This window comes from Lemur catta, chromosome 6 (assembly GCF_020740605.2).
Source record: "Lemur catta isolate mLemCat1 chromosome 6, mLemCat1.pri, whole genome shotgun sequence".
Taxonomy (NCBI): Eukaryota; Metazoa; Chordata; class Mammalia; order Primates; family Lemuridae; genus Lemur; species Lemur catta.
Window position 1 is genome coordinate 55,676,119 of NC_059133.1, and position 18,140 is coordinate 55,694,258.

The 18,140-nt window shown below is 55.0% G+C and overlaps 1 protein-coding gene across 1 annotated transcript; it reads left to right on the forward strand.

Annotated features, from left to right (window-relative positions):
* The first annotated feature begins 4,730 nt into the window (after positions 1-4,730).
* On the forward strand, positions 4,731-12,636 carry KRT78 (keratin 78). Its single transcript, XM_045553919.1, has 9 exons — positions 4,731-5,156; positions 5,575-5,789; positions 6,865-6,925; positions 7,386-7,481; positions 8,318-8,482; positions 8,837-8,962; positions 11,604-11,824; positions 12,107-12,141; positions 12,222-12,636. The coding sequence occupies exons 1-9, from the start codon at positions 4,791-4,793 to the stop codon at positions 12,497-12,499; spliced, it is 1,563 nt and encodes a 520-aa protein (XP_045409875.1). The 5' UTR covers positions 4,731-4,790; the 3' UTR covers positions 12,500-12,636.
* The last annotated feature ends 5,504 nt before the right edge of the window (positions 12,637-18,140 follow it).

The following is an 18,140-nucleotide window of genomic DNA, read 5'->3' on the forward strand; positions in this document are numbered from 1 at the left end:
TTGTGTAGTTTGAGCCAAAGTTATAGGTGTTCCCATCACCAAGAGCGATTTTATTAATCCTCATTTAACCTGGGGTATCATGGTGCCTGGCCCCTGTAGGTGCTTAATGCATGTGGAGTGAATGGATGAACGTTGAGGGATGATTTCAGTTTTGGATCTGCTGTGTGACTTTAGGCAAATTGTTCCACCTCTCTGGGCTTCCGTTGGCTAAGGTGTCCTTCCACACTGACGCTCCTGGCTCTCTGAGAGGAGCACAGTGTGGTGGTGAAGTACAAGGACTCTGGGGTCCAACTTCTTGTGTCCGAATCCTGCCTCTGCCACTTAACAGCTGTGTGGATTTGGGCAAATTATTTGTTCTGTCTGTGCCTCCATTCTATAAGTTATCCCTTTTGTAAGATGGTGACAATAATAGTACCAACTCTATAGGGTTTTTAGGATAAATGCTTTAAAATTGGCATGTGAACTTAAACATTACATGCTTAATATATGTGAAGTTTTTAGAACAGGCCTGCTATGTAGGCCCCATTTACTGTTCAATCATTGGATAAAATAGCTCACTGGCAACATTATCTTGATAGTTACTGTAGATAAGACAAAGGCTCTCTGGGATTCAGTGAGACATTTGACTAATTTTCTGATGTCCTTGGAGGTAAGATGGGAAAAATGGGGTCTGGATAAAAGGACAGCTGGGTAGATTCCTGAGCAGAGCGGCAGGTTTGTAGTGGCGTGCCAAAGGACTCTGTCCTCGCTCTCCTCCAAGACCATGCCACTGGATGTGTGAAAAGAGGAATCCTCCACTGTCACCCCAACATGCCAACTTGCAGTCAGGACAGACCCTCTCAGGCCCACCCTGTCTTGATTTTCTGTGTTCACGTGGATCTTTCATGGGGACTTGGTATTCTTTCAGGGTGGGGAGGAGCCTTATCCATCTCGTAGCTCCTGTATCACTTAGCTCAGTGTTCAGCCAGTTGTAGATGCTCAATAACACACACACACAGAATAACAAAACCATATTTCTCAAATGTACAGATGCTCCCTGCTTGGGTGGGCACGTGGGGGGGATGACTAATGTTTCAGAGAAGAGAATTGAGACACAAGCATCTCCAGAGGTTGAAAGATGGCAGGAAATCAAGAAGATGAAACTGGGTGGAGATTTATTCAGTCAACAAATATTTATTGAGCACCTACTGGATGCCAGGCACTGTTCAAGTGCAGGGGATACGGAAACGAGCAAAAGAGATAAAATCCCTGCCCTCATGGAGCTCACACCGTAGTGCGGGAAGACTGACAGACCAAATGAGTTAGTAAAGTACACGATGTGTTAGGAAGTGATAAGTGCTAAGCAGAAAGAAATGAAGCAAAGATGGGGATAAGAAGTAGCAGAGGAAGGATGGCCTCAGTGTTGCAATTTTGATTTAGGGCAGCCAGGGAACTTCACTTTTTCTTTTTTTTTTGAGACAGAGTTTTGCTCTGTCACCTGAGCTAGAGTGCCATGGCCTCAGCCTAGCTCACAGCAACCTCAAACTCCTGGCTCAACTGATGCTCCTGCCTCAGCCTCCCAGGTAGCTGGGACTACAGGAACACACCAACATGCCTGGCTAATTTTTTTTTTTATTTTTAGTAGAGACCTGGTCTCGCTCTTGCTCAGGCCAGTCTTGAACTCCTGAGCTCAAGCGATCCTCCCGAGTTGGCCTCCCAGAGTGCTAGGATTACAGGTGTGAGCCACCACTTTTGAATAAAGGCCTGAAGGAGATGAGGGAGCAAGCTGTGTGGGTATCTGGGCAGGAGCATTCCAGGAAGAGGAAACAGCAAGTGCAAAAGCCCTGAGGCGGGAGTGTTCCTGGAACGTTTGAGAATAAATTAGGGGATAAACTAGGTTAGGCCCCTTTCGTGTCCTATGTTTTTACCTTCTTATCGTAATTATAATTAAAGACTTGTCTAATTACCTTTTTAATGTCTGTTTCCCCGGAGACTCTAACTAAGGTCTCTTAGCGCAGGGGTGGGGAATCTGGGGCCTCAAGGCCACATGTGGCCCTCCAGATCCCAGAGTGGCCTGCCGCCGAATCCAAACTTCAGTTGAAAGGCTGCATTCAAGGACCCAGAAGGCCACATGTGGGCCTGAGGCCACAGGCTCCCCACCCCTGGGCGGGGCGCTGGAGAGCTGTGCTGGCTGGGGCTTTCCCGGAGACGGGGACCAGGGAAGGGCGGGGCTGCAGAGCATGAGCAGTGGTTGAAGATGGTCAACCTGGAGCAGGGGAAACTGAGGAATGAAACAGCCCACGAGAGCCTTTGCATTTTAGGGTTTAATGTTACGTCCATGATGTGAGCTAACTGTCCTGCTGCTGCTGCACAGACTGGGATCTCTTCTGTGCACCTTTGTGTGTAGGGCCAAGTCACTCAGCTGTGAGGGGCCTAGTTCAGGCTCCAGACTGGTTTGTTGTTCTCTCCATGACTGTGTAATTTTTTAAAATTATTTTTTAAAAGGGGAAGCATCTGTTACAGCAGCATTTGCAAACCTGGGGATTCAAGGTCCCTGGGTGTAACTGTCATGGATAAAAATTCATCTCTTTAAACAAATACTTATGATACGTGGTGTTTGCCAGACCCTGAGCTGGACGGACAAGACAGACATGGGGTTCTGATCAAGTGTTTGGTGCTGGTGACTTAGAAAGCTCAAAGGGTGGGCATGTGCAGGAGGGAGGAGGTTCACTTTGGGCTGCTCCGTGGGGCAATGGTGTGAGCTGGGTGGGGCTGGTGGATCAGCCTGAGTAGCTGTGTGGGAGGCCTTGGACAAGCCCCTTGGATCGCAGAGTGATAGGGCAAGCAGATTTGGAGGTCATCTGGTGCAACCTCCTTGGTTACCCAAGAGTACACAGTCTCCATGCCCCACCCCACACCCTTTGGGGCCTCAGAGTCCTCAAGTGTAAAACAAAGGCATTGGACCAGGTGACCTTGAAGCTTATTTCTGTCTCTAATATTCTATAATATTACAAATATGGGGAAGTCCTATGGTGGTGGATTTGGTCCCATCCCAAGTATGTCCTCCACCCTTAATACTGAGAGGGAGGGATGGTAGAGTTCCATCCATGGAGACCTTTCTCAAGCACATTCGTGGGATCCAGAAGCAAAACTTCCGTACAAAACCTTACTTCTGCCGAGTGGTCCCCAGGGGCTAGGGTTTGGAGGTGTGTCCTCATGGGATTCACCCCGTTTCCCAGCTCCCTGTTCTACACTCTGGGGCTGCTCCGTGCTGCCTCCCCTCTCCTTGGAGCGCCTAACTCTCCTCCTGGACCTTTTCTTTCCTGTCCTCTTCCTTACTGGGCTCCTCGCTCCTTGAACTCCTTTGCTGTCCCCACCGAAGGTCCTGTCTCTTCTTCCCCTTGAGGTCATCTGTAGTTCAGTTTCGCTCAAGGGTGCTGCCCAGTGGGGCTAGGGGAAGGAGGAAGGGGCTTCTAATCCCATGGCGGTCACACTCGCTGTTGACTGGCCTCAGGGCGGAGTATTTACAGGATGGTTTGAGTTGCTAAGACTGACTTCCTCATAGCACGTGTCTTGAGTGTTTGTTACACTGAGCCCCTGTTTGTCCTTGTTTTGAGTTACATTGTCAAAGGCCCCAGTATCCTTGCTTTTGAATGCACCAGGTTCTAGAAAAAGGGAAGGGGGACAGGGAGGAATAGCCCTCCCCCCATGTACAGAAGGAATTTTAGATACTCCGAAAAAATCAGAGCTGTCCAACTCTGCTGGCCAGCACTAGAGGACCTTAAATGGAGGCTCCTGGTCGTCTTCCTGCCAGGAATCCCGTCTGGGGTGGGAGGCTGTGCTAGAACACCGGATGGACCCTAGAGTGCTCCTCCCCTCGTTAGACTTTCGGGTCAAAGGCAGAATCTGTCCTGTGGGGAATTCCAAATCTCCCGTTTCTGCTCTGAGTCCCCCGGGAGTATTTTTCTTACTGCACATTTTATTTCAGAGCCTGGGGGCCTGGTGTCTAACCTGACAGGTGCAGAGCTTGACCGCAGGTGGATGGGCCTGTGCGTTTGTGGACGGAGCAGGGGTGCAGGCTGGGCTGGAAGCTCCCTGTTCCCTGTGGATCCTGGATGGAGACGCCTGGTTTCAGCGGGGTGGTGTCTCATGGATGATTACTGAGTTGGGCAAGAGGAGGGACTTGGACACCCTGTTTTTCTGTTTCATTTCCAAATCCTGGAGTGTCTTTTAGGCAACGATGGCAATAACACCTCCACTAACCTCCTGGCTTTGCAGTGCTGCGAAATGCCTTTCTTCTCCAACTCTTTGAGAAAGATTCTCCCTCAGGAAGCTTCATTCGCCTCTGTCTGGCATCTCCAGGGCCCTCTGATGCCTCATCTGAACCCCTTCCTCTTCCTTTCCTCTTGAATGTCCCTTCCTCCTCTCCAGGAAGCCTTCCTTGAATGGCCCTCACTGACTTGGCTCAGGGCATCCCTCCCCACCCCCAGCACTGAAGTCCGGGTCTCCTCTGTCTGCTTCCTTGTCTTCGGGCCATGCCCGTCTCCCCACCAGTCTGGGTGCTCCGAGGGCAGGGTCTGGGTCTCCTTCTCCCCTGGGCTCTGCACGTGCCAGATGCCTATTCTCCAAGTGTGTCAGAGTAAGTCAGCTGGAGCCAAGTGACAGACACAGTCAGGTCAACAGCATCTTGCTCTCCAAGGCCCAGCCCAAGTATGGGAGGGGATAAAAGTCTCGTGCCGGGGCCCCGGGGCAGGAACTCACACACCTTGGCAATTCGTCTATCTGCAGCCGTGCGACTGCCTGTCTCTGCCATGTCTCTCTCCCCGTGCCGGGCCCAGAGGGGCTTCAGTGCTCGCTCAGCCTGTTCTGTGCGCTCAGGGGGCCGCAGCAGGGGCAGCTTCAGCAGCAGGAGCCTCAGTTCCTCCAGGGGGTGCCCAGGAGGGTCTCGTGGGAGGACCTGGGGGTCAGGGGGAAGGCTGGGGGTGCGGTTTGGGGAGGGGAGTGGCAGGTCTGGCTTTTCCCTGTGCCCTCCGGGGGGCATCCAAGAAGTGACCATCAACTCGAATCTGCTGACCCCATTGAAGATTGGGATTGACCCCCAGTTCCAGGCGGTGCGGACACAGGAGACCCAAGAGATCAGAACTCTCAACAACCAGTTTGCTTCCTTCATTGACAAGGTGAGGGTCAACTCAGCCTGGCCCGTCTCTGTGCCTTGCTCAGAGGAGCTGCTCTCGATGGGCTTCGGAATGGGGAAGTCTGGCCTCCTCGCACCACTTTTCTAATCATTTCTGTGGCAAGGAAGTCTCTCCTGTGGTCCAGCTGGAGTCTCTCTGGTTAAGCTGAGGCCCTGTTTTTCTATGGTTGGGCTCCGGGCAGAGAACAGCCGGCCAGCAGTGGCAGGACCTTCCCTGTTACTCTGTCCAGTCATTTTGATGTGCTTAGTCTCACGGAAGGGCATGAGGCTCCCCAAACCCAGGTAAGGTTAGGAGGCAGGGGAAAGCTGCTGTTGACTGAGGGGCCCCGAGGCTTTGCTTTCCAGGGGTTGTGCCTAGGGAGTCCCACAGAGGCTTCAGTGACCCTCTGCTTGTGCTGCAGGTGCGGTTCCTGGAGCAGCAGAACAAGGTCCTGGAGACCAAGTGGCACCTGCTGCAGCAGCAGGGCGTGAGTGGCAGCCCCCAGGACCTGCAGCCTGCCTTTGAGGCCTACCTGGCCCAGCTCAGGAAGCAGCTGGAGCAGCTCCAGAGGGAACGGGGGTCCCTGGATGCTGAGCTGAAGGCCTGCCAGGACCAGGAGGAGGAGTACAAGGCCAAGTAGGCAACCTGAGGATCCCCCAGGGGGGTTGGTGGGGTCTGGGAGGACCTGGATTGGGTGTGTCACCAGGGGTCTCCCACACGCTGAGGCCCAGCGACACGTGACTGGCCTCCCCTCTCCCCTCTGCATCCCCATTCCCCTGCCTGTGAGGGTGCCCACCTGCCACAGGTAAAGGAGGCCCCACAGCCCCCCTGCCCAGGTCTGGAGGACCTTGGATGAAGGGCAGGGAGACCCTTCTCCTGTGGGTCATGCCCTGTTTCCTCCAGGCCCCAGCCACGAGGGCCCACGTTTCTGGTCAGGGCCGGGAAGGCTTACTGACACAATGCCTCGGTGGGTTTTTCTCGAGAAGTTCCTGTTTAGCAGGGTGTGGGCTAAAGTGACTCAGATGTTCTCTGGTCTCAGGGTGGAAGGGACCATCCGCAGGCCCATGCCATGATTCACAGCTGGCTGTGGCTCCGGGCTCCCCACCTAGGTCACCTGGTGGTGTGGACTACCAGGAGGTTTGGGTCGGGGACACTGTGAGCCAGGAGCAGAAGTGTGGCCACAGCAGAACATGTCACCTCTCCCAGCCTAGCTTTCCACATCTGTAAGCCGGGAAAATGTCATCTGCTCTCTGACCTCCCAGGGCTCTGGGAGGATCAGCTGTGAGGTAGAGGAAGGAAGGCTGTGTCTGGAAGGACCCCAGGACTGGGGCCAGGAGACCCCGGCTTTAGATCTGCTATGGCTGCCTCACTGTCGGTGGGATCTTGGGGAACGCATATAATCTCGCTGATGAAATCCAGACAGCGCACCCCAGGTGGAGGTTATAAGCAGTGAGTGAGAAAAGGTATTCGAAGGTGGCTTACACGCTGACGTCACATGGCTGTTGTCAGCAAGGGCACGTGGGCTGAGAGAGTGGAACAAGGACATAGCTGGGATGTGGCAGAAACTTCCTGGCAGGAAAGGAGAGAAGAGGGCTGGTCACGTGTCCTGCTTGGGAGCGTCGAAAGGCAAGGGGGTCCTTTCCACGGGTCGTGCTTGGAGGCAGGGGCACTCCCAGGCCTCAGACTGCGTCCGTTTCTACTTACTCGGCAGGTATGAGGAGGAGGCCCGCAAGCACGCCACGGCTGAGAATGACTTTGTGGTCCTCAAGAAGGTGAGGGTGGATGTCACGTGCCCCACTGGGTCCCGAGCACCCACTGTGCAAGGAGCCTGGCCCTGGGCCAGGAGGGCAGAGGTGGGAGGTCCTGATTCAGGTCATGCTACCACTCTATGCAGGGCCCCCAGGGAAACGGGCCATCTACGTGGACTCAGGGTCCCAAGACAGCACCTGACTGAGGAACTGCTCCTGAGCCCTGGTGTCACTGCCGCAGGGTGGGGAGGGAGTGAAAGAAGCAGAACTGGTTGGATTAATGAGGGAAGGTTTCCTGAAGGTGGTGTGGGTCAGTGTCAGGCCAAGGAGCCAGCAGGGCAGGGCGGGGCTGGAGGAGGGGGGAGAGGGGTCTCCGGAGACAGTGGTGGGCGCAGGGTGGGCAGTGTGTGAACAAATTCCTGAGCCAGAGTAGGGCCCACACAGGGAAGCGGGGGACACACGGTTTCTGTCTCCCTGTCCCCAGGACGTGGATGGGGTTTTCCTGAGCAAGATGGAGCTGGAAGGCAAGCTGGCGGCTCTGCGAGAGCACATCTGTTTCTTGAAGCGTCTGTATGAAGAAGTGAGGCTCTGCCCAGGCCAGGCGGGAGCGAAGCGGGGGACAGGGCGGGCGAGCTCCCTGTGGCCACGGGGGGCGGGGGGGGGGAGTGACCAGGAGGGAAGCCCATTAAGCTGGGCTCAGATTCCAGGTTGGTCAGCCAGTCACTGACTGTGATGAACTCACTGTGCGGATCACTAGCTACTGGGGTACCTCCATGCACAACCAGACAAATAGCACACAGCTCGCTTCCTGCTGGGAAACGGGCAAGCACTAGCCTCAGCAAAGACAGAAATTATGTAGTATGTTGGATGGTGAGAAATGCTATGGAAAAAAGGAAAATGAGAACAGGGAGAGGAGGACTGGAGACGTGGGGTGGGTGACAATCTCAAATAGTGTGCTCAGGGCAGGCTTTGTTTACGAGATGAGATTTGAGCCAAGATTTGAAGGAGGCGAGGAGACTCGCAATGCAGGTGTGTTTCTGGGGTTCCAGGCGGAACCCACAGCTGGGGCACGCAATCTTTGAGGAGATGCAAGGGGCCAGCAGTGGGAGAGGAGTGTGATGAGAACTCCGAGGACTGATGGGACCTGGGGATTTTGAGCCTTGCAGGCCATTTTCCTTTTATGTCCAAGCTGCAAGAGTCATTCGAGCCCATCTCTGTTGGCCCTCATTTTCAGATGAGGTGACTGAGCACGACAGAGGGCAGGGTGCAGGGCATACTCAGTGCCACCTGGTGTGAACGAGGGTGGCTGGCTGATGAAATGGGGGCAGAGAAGCAGGAATCCCGCCCACCAACCCTGGGCTCCGAGGGCCGAGGGAGCCAGGGGGCAGGTGGATACTCAGTCGGTCTTCCCTGCAGGAGCTGGGCCAGCTCCACACTGAGGTCAGCGACACGTCTGTGGTGCTGTCCATGGACAACAACCGCTGCCTGGACTTCAGCGACATCATCGCCGAGGTCCGCGCCCGGTACGAGCAGATCACCCAGACCAGCAAGGCTGAGGCGGAGGCGCTGTACCAGACCAAGGTGCTGGGGCCACACCATGCTGGAAATGGCTGGGTCTCCATGCCCACACCCCAGGGTGGTCGTCCACCTCGGTCCCATTGGGGCAGTTCCAGTAACCTGCCTGAAGGTCTGGGCTGGGTGGGCAGGACCATTTCCCCTTTCCAGGAGGGAAGCAATGCAGGCAAACTATGGAAGACAAACTTGGACTTCTGCAAGCACATCCCACCATGTCCTTGTTGCAAGCATTTAACCCACGTTCCAAACGAGGATGTGAAGAGCTGTCTCTAGACACCAGAGAGATGGTGTTTCCCTCGGCCTTGGGGTCAAAGGTGGCAATCCTCTTGACTAATGGTGTCACCTCTGTTCTCCCCTCAGTACCAGGAGCTTCAGGTGTCTGCCCAGCTTCATGGGGACAGCATGAAGGAAACCAAAGTCCAGATCTCCCAGCTGCACCAGGAGATTCAGAGGCTGCAAAGTCAGATCGAGAACCTCAAGAAGCAGGTAGGGCTCCCAGGGCCTTCCCAACACTCCTCCTGTTGCCTTTGTGCCTTCAGCTCTGTCCCCAGTTCCTAGCTTCCCTCTCCCCAGTCAGGGCACCAGTGAGTTTGTGTTGAGGGACCTTGATAACTGGCTGGAGCTTTGGCTAATTTGGGGAGGAGAGAACCTCAAGCCCCATCTAAGACGAATTCAGCCTTCCTCCTATGAATTCTAGCCTGCATGTGGGCTTTTCTGGGAAGCATTCTGCACTGCACGACCCCAGGGGCACTGTTCACATTGTACTCCAGGTCCAGGTGTACATCTTGCTTTTGGATCCTTGGGGAGAAGGTTAATCCATCTCTTTTCTTATTTCTTCTTTTGACTCTTTTTTTTTGAGACAGAGTTTCGCTTTGTTGCCCGGGCTAAAGTGAGTGCTGTGGCGTCAGCCTAGCTCACAGCAACCTCAAATTCCTGGGCTTAAGCGATCCTACTGCCTCAGCCTCCCGAGTAGCTGGGACTACAGGCATGTGCCACCATGCCCGGCTAATTTTTTCTATATATATATTTTAGTTGGCCAGATAATTTCTTTCTTATTTATAGTAGAGATGGGGTCTCGCTCTTGCTCAGGCTGGTCTCGAACTCCTGACCTCGAGCAATCCACCCGCCTCGGCCTCCCAGAGTGCTAGGATTACAGGCATGAGCTACCGCGCCCGGCCTCTTCTTTTGACTCTTATTCCTCATGCCCAACAGGCAATTTTCTGGCCCCTGTTGGGGAATTTGGGTGCCAGGGACTCAGGGGGTAGGGGAGATGGGCAGCGGGGCAGGGGCTGCTTTCCCCCAAGGAACTCGGACCCCTTGCTTTGGGATCCCCTATTAAGATGCAGATTCCTGGGCCTCCTGCCAGAGCTAGAGAGAATCTCTAAGGGTAGGGCTCAGAAAGCTGCTTTTTAAACAAAGTTCACCCTGCTGATTCTGAAACACTTGGTCTGCAGTGCCCAGGGGCAGCACTGAGGAGTGTTCATTAGGGACCCAGGCCCAGGAATCACAGCTCTCACACACAGCAACGTGCCTTTCCTGTGGGAGTCCCTCTGGGGGACATAGCGCTGCCCCCTCCTCCTTTCCCTGCACAAACATGATGAACTGGGCTCCCCCTACACAGGTCCTGGGGGGCTGGATGCCACCTGCCCAGGGTTAGGGGTTAGGGTCCCAGCTTTGCCACGCGTCACCTTTCTGAGGCTCAGTTTCCTCATCTTTAGAGTGAGAACATGTTCCCATCCACAAGGTGCTTGTGTGGGAATAGAATAATGAGCGCCTTTAGGGAATTCCTTCTTTTTTTGCGTCAGACCTGAGGATAAATCAACTGTGAGGCCAATTAGACAAGGATCTCATCCTTCCTCTAGGAGTTTTCTATTAATATTAGATTGGAGAGGTAAGTAAAGAGGTAATATTTTCAAACCCAAAATTGAGGCACATGGTTTGATATACTCTGATAATAGGACAAAACATTTGAAATAAGACTGTTCTAGAAAAATGAAGCACCAGCCCGGCACAGTGGCTCACGCCTGTAATCCTAACACTCTGGGAGGCTGAGGTGGGAGGGTCGCTTGAGGTCAGTAGTTTGAGACCAGCCTGAGCAACAGCAAGACCCCATCTCTACTAAAAATAGAAAAAATTAGCTGGGCAACTAAAAAAGAAACAAAAAATTAGCCACGCCTGGTGGTGGGCACCTATAGTCCCAGCTACTTGGAGGCTGAGGCAGGAGGATTGCTTGAGCCCAGGAGTTTGAGGTTGCTGTGAGCTAGGCTGGCTGATGCCACGGCACTCTAGCCCAGGCAACAGAGTGAGACTGTCTCAAAAAAAAAAAAAAAGAAAAAGAAGCACCGTGGTGGCCCCCAAGATGAGTCTTGTAGCTACTGATCCATATGGGGCAGGAAGAGTGCTAAGTACCTGGGAGAGACTCCAATAAAGTGCTGAGGGTTGAGGGTGCGAGGCAATAGGGAAAGATCACTGGGAAGTGGCAAAGGAGGTGCATTTGTGTCCTAGGGCTGCCATAACCAAGGACCACACACTGGCTGGCTTAAAACAGCAGAAATGTATTCTCTCGCAGTTCTGGAGACTTGAAGTCTGAAATCAAGGTGTTGGCAGGGTTGTGCTCCCTGTGAGGCTGCTTGGGAAATCCTAGCTTCTGGTGGCTCCAGGAGTCCCTTGGCAGTCCTTGTCTTACTGCCACATGACTCCGACCTCTGCCCCCATCTTCACATGGCCTCTTCTCTCTGTGCCTGTCTCTGTGTCCTCTCCTCTGCCCATAAGGACACCAGTCATTGGTTTTAGGGCTGACCCTAAATACAGTATGATATCATCATGAGATCCTTAACTAATTACATCTGTAGAGACCCTACTTCCAGAAAAGGTCATATTCTGAGGTTCTGGGTAGACACAAAAGTTTTGGGGACATCATTCTACCTACCACATGAGGTGAGGAAGCAGAGGAAGTGGTGTCTTCCCTGGAACGAGAGGACAAGGGGAGGAGGGTTGTGGCCACAGATAATTCTGAGCTCATGAGACTGTGAGCCACCCCAGCCTTTAGGCTGTATCCACAGTGGGTGCTTTGGGAGGCCGTGTTGGGCTCACAGCCACTTTCTCCCTCATTTTTCCCCTCTTCCAGAACGCTGACCTGCAGACCGCCATTGCTGGTGCCGAGCAGCGAGGGGAGGCAGCCCTCAAGGACGCTCAGGCCAAGCTGGACCAGCTGGAGGCTGCCCTGAGAGCGGCCAAGCAGGAGCTGGCGCGGCTGCTGCACGACTACCAGGAGCTGATGAGCACGAAGCTGTCCCTGGACGTGGAGATTGCCACCTACCGCAGGCTGCTGGAGGTCGAGGAGTGCAGGTGGGGGCAGGTTGGAGGGACCCGGGAATGTGGGACTGAGGTGGGGGAGGAGGATGGGATGCCAGCACAGCGCTCTCCTTGCTAGAGGGGATTCTGAGAGGTTTCCTGACAATGTAAGTCACTAAGGGCAATCGACTGTGCAGGGAGGGATTTTAAGTTGGGGGACTGTGGACTTTATCTGCTGAGAGCGTAGGTGACTGCTCTGAGAGGCTTACAAGCCCACGGGGAAGCATTCCTTGCAGCCTTTCTTAGCCTGTCCTGCTCTTGTCCTTTCTCCCCTAGGATGTCTGGGGAGTACACCAGCCAGGTCACTGTCTGTGAGTATCAGGGGACTTGGGAGTGGGAGCTCCATGGGGCGCTGAGGACCCTGCTGTGACCCTGGTGTGTTCCTCGGCAGCCGTGGCAGGAGGCAGCACCGTGGTGTCTGGAGGAGTTGGTGGAAGCCTGGGCGGCTCTAGTGGACTCGGAGGTGGGAAAGGCAGCTTTGGGTCCTACTGCTCCAGCATCGTGACTGGCAGCTCCAGTGCCATCCCGGGCTCCAAGGAGGGCCCTGTTTGGGGGTCCTGCTCTGTGTCTGGCTCTGGCTCCGGCTCCGGCTCCGGCTCAGGCTCCAGCGGCCACACCATCCTGAAGAAAACAGTCGAGTCAAGTCTAAAGACATCCATCACATACTGAGTGACCCGGCAGCCACCTCCTTCCTGATCCCGTTCAGCCTGCTCCCACCCCAGCACCTGGGTCCGCATGGCCCACTCTGCGTCCCCTGCCCACAGCCCAAGCCAGCCCACATGGGACTCTGCAAAGGTCAATAAAGTGGCTCAGCTGGCCTTGTTCTATACACTGGTTTGCATCTCATTTGTTTGTTGCTGCCTGCCCCATGTCGAGGCTCCTGGTGCCCCGCCCTCCAGCCAGTCTCCTTCACTCTCCCTCCGCAGCCTTCAGCCTTCGGGCTGAGCTGGAGAAACTCCCAGTCCGGCTTGGCAGACTGCACCCCCTACCCAAACGCTGTCCTGCAGGGGACTGGGAGAGGCCTGGGGCCCACTGACCAGAGCGAGGAAGCTGGAACCAAGAACCCTCACCCTCTTCCCTCCTTCTCTGGGCCTGTTTCTCAAGCTCTCCTGTGACGTGACGCAGCACCCAGCTGGCACCCTGGGGTGGGTCTTTCTTCATCTCCCCACTCCCATTCCCTTCCTCTTCCCACAAGTTTTATTTGATACAAACCACACTTGAGGCGCCGTGTTAGGCCTGGGGCTATTCTGGCAAGCGGTGGGTACAGCGTCTCTCCCACCCCGTCTCCTGCTCTCGCCGGCATAACCCCCCACCTCTGAGAGCCAGATCTCCCTTCCTGGAGCCGTGGCCTGCAGGGCCAGAGGCTGGCCTCCGGTGACTGACTCACATCCCCTATGCTGGGAACTGAGGGTTTGCGGCAGTGTCCCTTTGTGCCCTGTCCCTTCTTCCAGTCCCATCCCAGTGATGCCCTGGCCCCACCTCCATCCAGGGCAGCAAGCCTGGTTCTTGCTCCCTCCCCACCCCCTCTCACCTCTGAGCCTTCACCTGGCCCTTGCTCTCCTGGGCAGGGGGCCTGGCAGGTCTCAATTTAGCAGTGCTGCCAAGCAGCAGCCTTAAATGTGGGTTCAAAGGACATCTAGAGGCGAGGCTGAAGGTAGAGATGACGGTTCCCTGTGGCAATATGCAGCCTCTCTGCCACTGCTTCCAGCAAGTCAGCTTTCCCCCCGGCTGCCACGCTTCACCCAGCAACGCAAAAGCTGTGCCGCTCCTCGGAAGGCGAGGTGTGGAGTATGTGGTTGTCCAGGCATGTCCTACGGGCATCTCACTCCACATGCCAATCAGTTTATTGAGGGATTGTTTCGAACCCTCCAGTGTGTCCCTTGGGATGTTCTCCATCTCCTACACCTCCACTGATGTTTTGGCTGCTCTCATAGCTTGTTTCCTTGTCAATTATAGGATCTAGTCCTGACCTGGGCAGCCGCCTTCATCCCTGCTCCTCCTTCTTCTCAACTCTGCACATTTTTCCTCCTCCTAGAAACCTTCCCTCATGCCCCATGTCCCCCACAGGGGACCCTCTCTGTCCCCGGCACAGTCTGGCTGCACCTCTTGCTGTCTCAAGCTCTGTTTCTGGCTGGTTTGGTTGGGGGTCTCAGCTTCTCTGTTAGCCTGAGACCTCTGGGCAGGTCCTTCCCCTGCACCCAGGAGGGGGGATGTGCAGCTCAGCTTGTGCCTGGGGGCTCTGATGGGGCCTTGGGCCTGAAACTGTCCCCTACTCCTCAGCTCCCATCCCATCCTCGGGCCAGTCTGAACACAAGGCTGGAAATGTCTCCTTCCTCTCCTTCAGGAAGCTCTGCAGGAAGCCAGGAGTGTGGGAGTCAGGGCTGGCTGCCAGGGAGGGCTGGGCAGGTCACCTCTCCCACCTGCCCCAGCAGCGTGTGGGCTCTTGTGGCTGTTCTTTCCCCTTCTGCCTTTCCAGACCCAGGTGGGAACGTGACTCAACTCCCAGTTCCGCAGCCTGGGCTGCAGGAGGTTGTGCTATTCCTCTCCTTGCTTTGGGGGCTGGGCAGCCTTTTTCTCAGGTCTACGGGTCACTCCGTCACAATGATCCAAGAAGGCTCTTGAGCCTTGTGTGAAGGAAGCCCTGGTGGGTGAGAACGTGAGCTCTTTCTTGAGCTCGAGTCCCAGCTCTGCTGTTTCTGAGTGGTGCAGCTCTGACCAAGTGACTGAACCTCTCTGTGCCTCAGTCTCCTCATCTGTAAAAAGAGATTAATAGCAATACTTCCCTACAGGATTGGGTGTCGATCGTGCCGTTCAGGATCCAAAAGGAAACCAAAGTCACCCAAGGTAGCCCAATTACACTGACTTTAAAAGATGGCATAACTTCCATTTTACTCTTTTCTCAGAGTATAGCCTTTCTTCAGTGCTCAGGGACTCAGCCCCTTGCACGGGCTTTGGCGGAGGCCATGGGGCAGCACCACAGGCCTAAATCAGGGTGGCCATGTGGGGTCTTTGCAGGTGTCACGAGATCAATTCCTAACAGCCCTGCTGTGAGCAGCACAGCTCACGTGGTGATGCGGTTTCCCACGCGGCTTTGAAAGCATTCGGATGTCGAAGACGCTGGCTTTGGAAATGTCCCTGATGGCTGGGGCCTCTACTATGTTTCGAATGATGAACTTCTTTGAGACTTTGTCCTTGGGCACATCTAGGGTGCAGTTTGTGCAGTGAACAGGCTGCTATGGCTCCTGCCCTTTTTTGTACCACCATTGTTCCTTCTCTTTGTCATCTTGGAAGCGAAAGCCTGAGAGAGCTAAATGCACTTTAAGGTGAAGGAGTGCAGGGAATATGGCTCCCTAGTATAAAGAGTATTTTGCGCCTCTAATCCTAGCACTCTAGGAGGCCAAGATGGGAGGATCACTTGAGGTCAGGAGTTCGAGGCCAGGCTGAACGAGAGCAAGACCCCATCTTTACTAAAAATAGAAAAATTAGCTGGGTGTGGTGGTGGCACATGCCTGTCGTCCCAGCAACTGGGGAGGCTGAGGCAGAAGGATCACTTGAGTCCAGGAGTTTGAGGTTGCTGTGAGCTAGGCTGATGCCACTGCACTCTAGACCGGGCAACAGAGTGAGACCATGTCTCAAAAAAAAAAAGTATTTTGAATTAATGGCCCCTAGGGATCAACAGACACTAGAAGAGACTTTCCCCCGTCTACATAAAGACCAGAAAGACCCGGCAAGGAGAACAATAGTCTCCCCCACCCAGCTCTCAGTCTCCCAGGCCTCTACCTCTACCAAAACACAGCCTGAAGTTCCTTTATCTGCCTGAAGTCCAGACCTACCAAAGAAGAAAACAATAAAACAATTACTTCTGGTCCCTTCCCTGAGTTTTCATGAACTGAGTCCACATCACAGGAAGGAAGACTAAAGTTTGTCAACAAATCTGGACAGATTTTTGTCACAAACCATTGTCCACTCTGCAAGCCCCCCAGATTTTGCCCCAGACCCTTGTACATTCTTTAATCCCGTTGAATTCCCCTAAAAATCATTTACTATCCCCCTAAAATCATCCACACTTCCCCATTCCCCTCGCCCCTGAGAGGTAGGATATATAAGCCTTTGTACCCCATTGGGATGTTGGGTGATCACTCTGTGGTTCTCCCCATGCATATGGCAGTAATAAAATGTACGCCTTTCTCCTATTAGTCTGCTTTTCTGTGAGTTGATTTTTCAGTAAATCTCCTGAGGGCGAAGGGGAAGCTTCCCCTTCCCTGCTAAAAATTAAAGGATTTGGTACAGAGGTGGGGGCAGGGCTGAGGAAACAGAGGCTAGAGAGGCCAGAGAGTGGCCCTGGCAGGAAGCTGTCCCCACCCTGAGCTAGGGTGGCCAGCCCTCTTGGTTTACCCCGGACTGAGGGGACTTTCAGTGCTGAAACCAGGCAGTTCTGGGAAAACCAGGACGAGCTGGTCACCTTACACAGAGCTGAAGAACCAGAGAAGCAGTCGAGTGACCAGAGAATAGAGTGGCTGGCACTGTGGGGGGGTCACCTGGAAGAAGCTGTGGTCACGGTTGGGGGGCCGGCTGCAGCCCCTGCCCGAGAGAGAGTGGCCTGAGTGGTCCGGGGCAGGGAGGGAACTGAGAAGAGATACCTGACCTCCTCCCTCCTCTCTGACCGCCTGCTGATGTCTCCCTTGGGTCAACCCAGCCGGAAGCCAGAGAGCAAGGGAGCAGCTGAGGTTAGAGGAGGAGGGAACGGAGCGGGGAGGAGGCAGAGCAGCACCCCGGCATGGAAACTCGACATGCAATGGCACAGGAAGCCCTCAGGCCACTGCCGGCCACATGGCACATGCTCAGTCTGTGCCGACTGCAGTAATGATTACCATCAGCAGAGAAAGCCCTCTCCTCCATGGGGACTCCTGGCACCTGCGTCTTGCCTTTGCTCAGACCCAGCCTGCTGCATGTTAGGTGCTCAGTTGATGTTATCAGCTGTCTCGCCCCCTCCCTTTGGCAGCAGCAGCCTCAGTCCCCTCTGCTGGCAGGAGGGACTCTGGGCAGGTGAGAGTCTCCAGAGATGGAGCCACTTGGGAAAGAGCAGCAGCAGGGGGCAGCTCTCCCTCTCTGTGGAGGGCACAAGGGGAGGAAACTGCTCTTCCCTGGGCGGCAGAAAGGCCTGAGCGTGGATGTCCTGTATGAAAGTGAAGTGGAGATAAGGGCTGGAGGAGCCAAAGTGGCCCCCCACTCCCCGTCTGCACCGGGACTGGCGAACTGCCCTGCCCGGGTGGGAGGGAGGCTGTCTCCCAGCAGCAGCTGTGAACTCCGTGAGAGCTGGCCCTGCGCCACCTGTGCGTCTGTCACCAGCGCCCCGCACAAAGCCTGGCACAGACAGTGTGCTCGGTGGCTACGTGTGAGTGCCTGGTGCAAGTGAATGTCAGCCTCTGGGGTGGGGTGGGGTTCGTGTTTACCGCCTGGCGCCCACTCCCACCATCCGGGCCTCCCCGTGACTCAGAGGGCTGACATCACTCCCTTGCCCCCAGCCGCATCCTGGAGGTTGGCCCACTCAACCTCCCCGTCCCACGCTGCCTGGGGAGAGATAAGAGAGGCTGAGAAAGTGATCACAGCCTGGGGAAAGGAGACAAAGGTCAGTGAGAAGTGACAGCTCAGTCCAGGGATCACAGGCCATTGCTTTTCCAAAGGACTTTGTGGCGGGCACTGCTTATAGGCAGAGGAAATGATGCCCAGAGAGGTTGAGAGTTGCCTGAGGACACGCAGTAGAGTGTCCAGCTCTCAGTCCAGCTCCCCCAAATGCTTGTATCTCAACTCCAAACAGAGTGGAAAATGTCCTCTTGGGTTTTGAGGGTTGAGTTCTGCAAGTGCTCTCACCCCACCCCTGTGGGAGCCATTCATAGCCTCCCAGGGGCCTAGGGAAAGACCCCACAGCCTTCTGTGGCCTGGAGTGGGCTCTCCCCAGCTGTGGCGGTCCCATGCCCTCTCTGTGGGGACCCTGGGGAGACCGGCTGGTGAATGAAGTTGGCCCAGCTCCAGCCTGGCAGGGTGTGCGGAGCCCAGCAAGTGCTATCCTTGCTCCTTCCCTCGGGCGGGCAAGTCTCTGACCTCTCTGGCCCCTTTACTTGCTGAGAGATGAAGGGGTGAGGAGGCTCAATCTCTAAAGTTACCTCCCCAATCCCCCCAGCCCTGACGTCAGAAGCCTCTGTGTCTTTGCCAGGCTGTTTGGTCCTGGCCGCCTGCGGTGGGTAGGGAGTGGGGGGCTATGCGAGGTGATTAGAGGGATAGCTCCCCCTTCCAAGCCAAACATCTGGGC

What these genes read in the sequence shown, in the direction of transcription:
- KRT78 (XM_045553919.1), top strand. Translation starts at nt 4,791, where the DNA reads ATGTCTCTCTCCCCGTGCCGGGCCCAGAGGGGCTTCAGTGCTCGCTCA. An exon ending in TCGAGAACCTCAAGAAGCAG is followed by an intron (nt 8,963 to 11,603) that starts GTAGGGCTCCCA and finishes CCCCTCTTCCAG; the next exon opens with AACGCTGACCTGCAGACCGC. An exon ending in CACCAGCCAGGTCACTGTCT is followed by an intron (nt 12,142 to 12,221) that starts GTGAGTATCAGG and finishes GTTCCTCGGCAG; the next exon opens with CCGTGGCAGGAGGCAGCACC.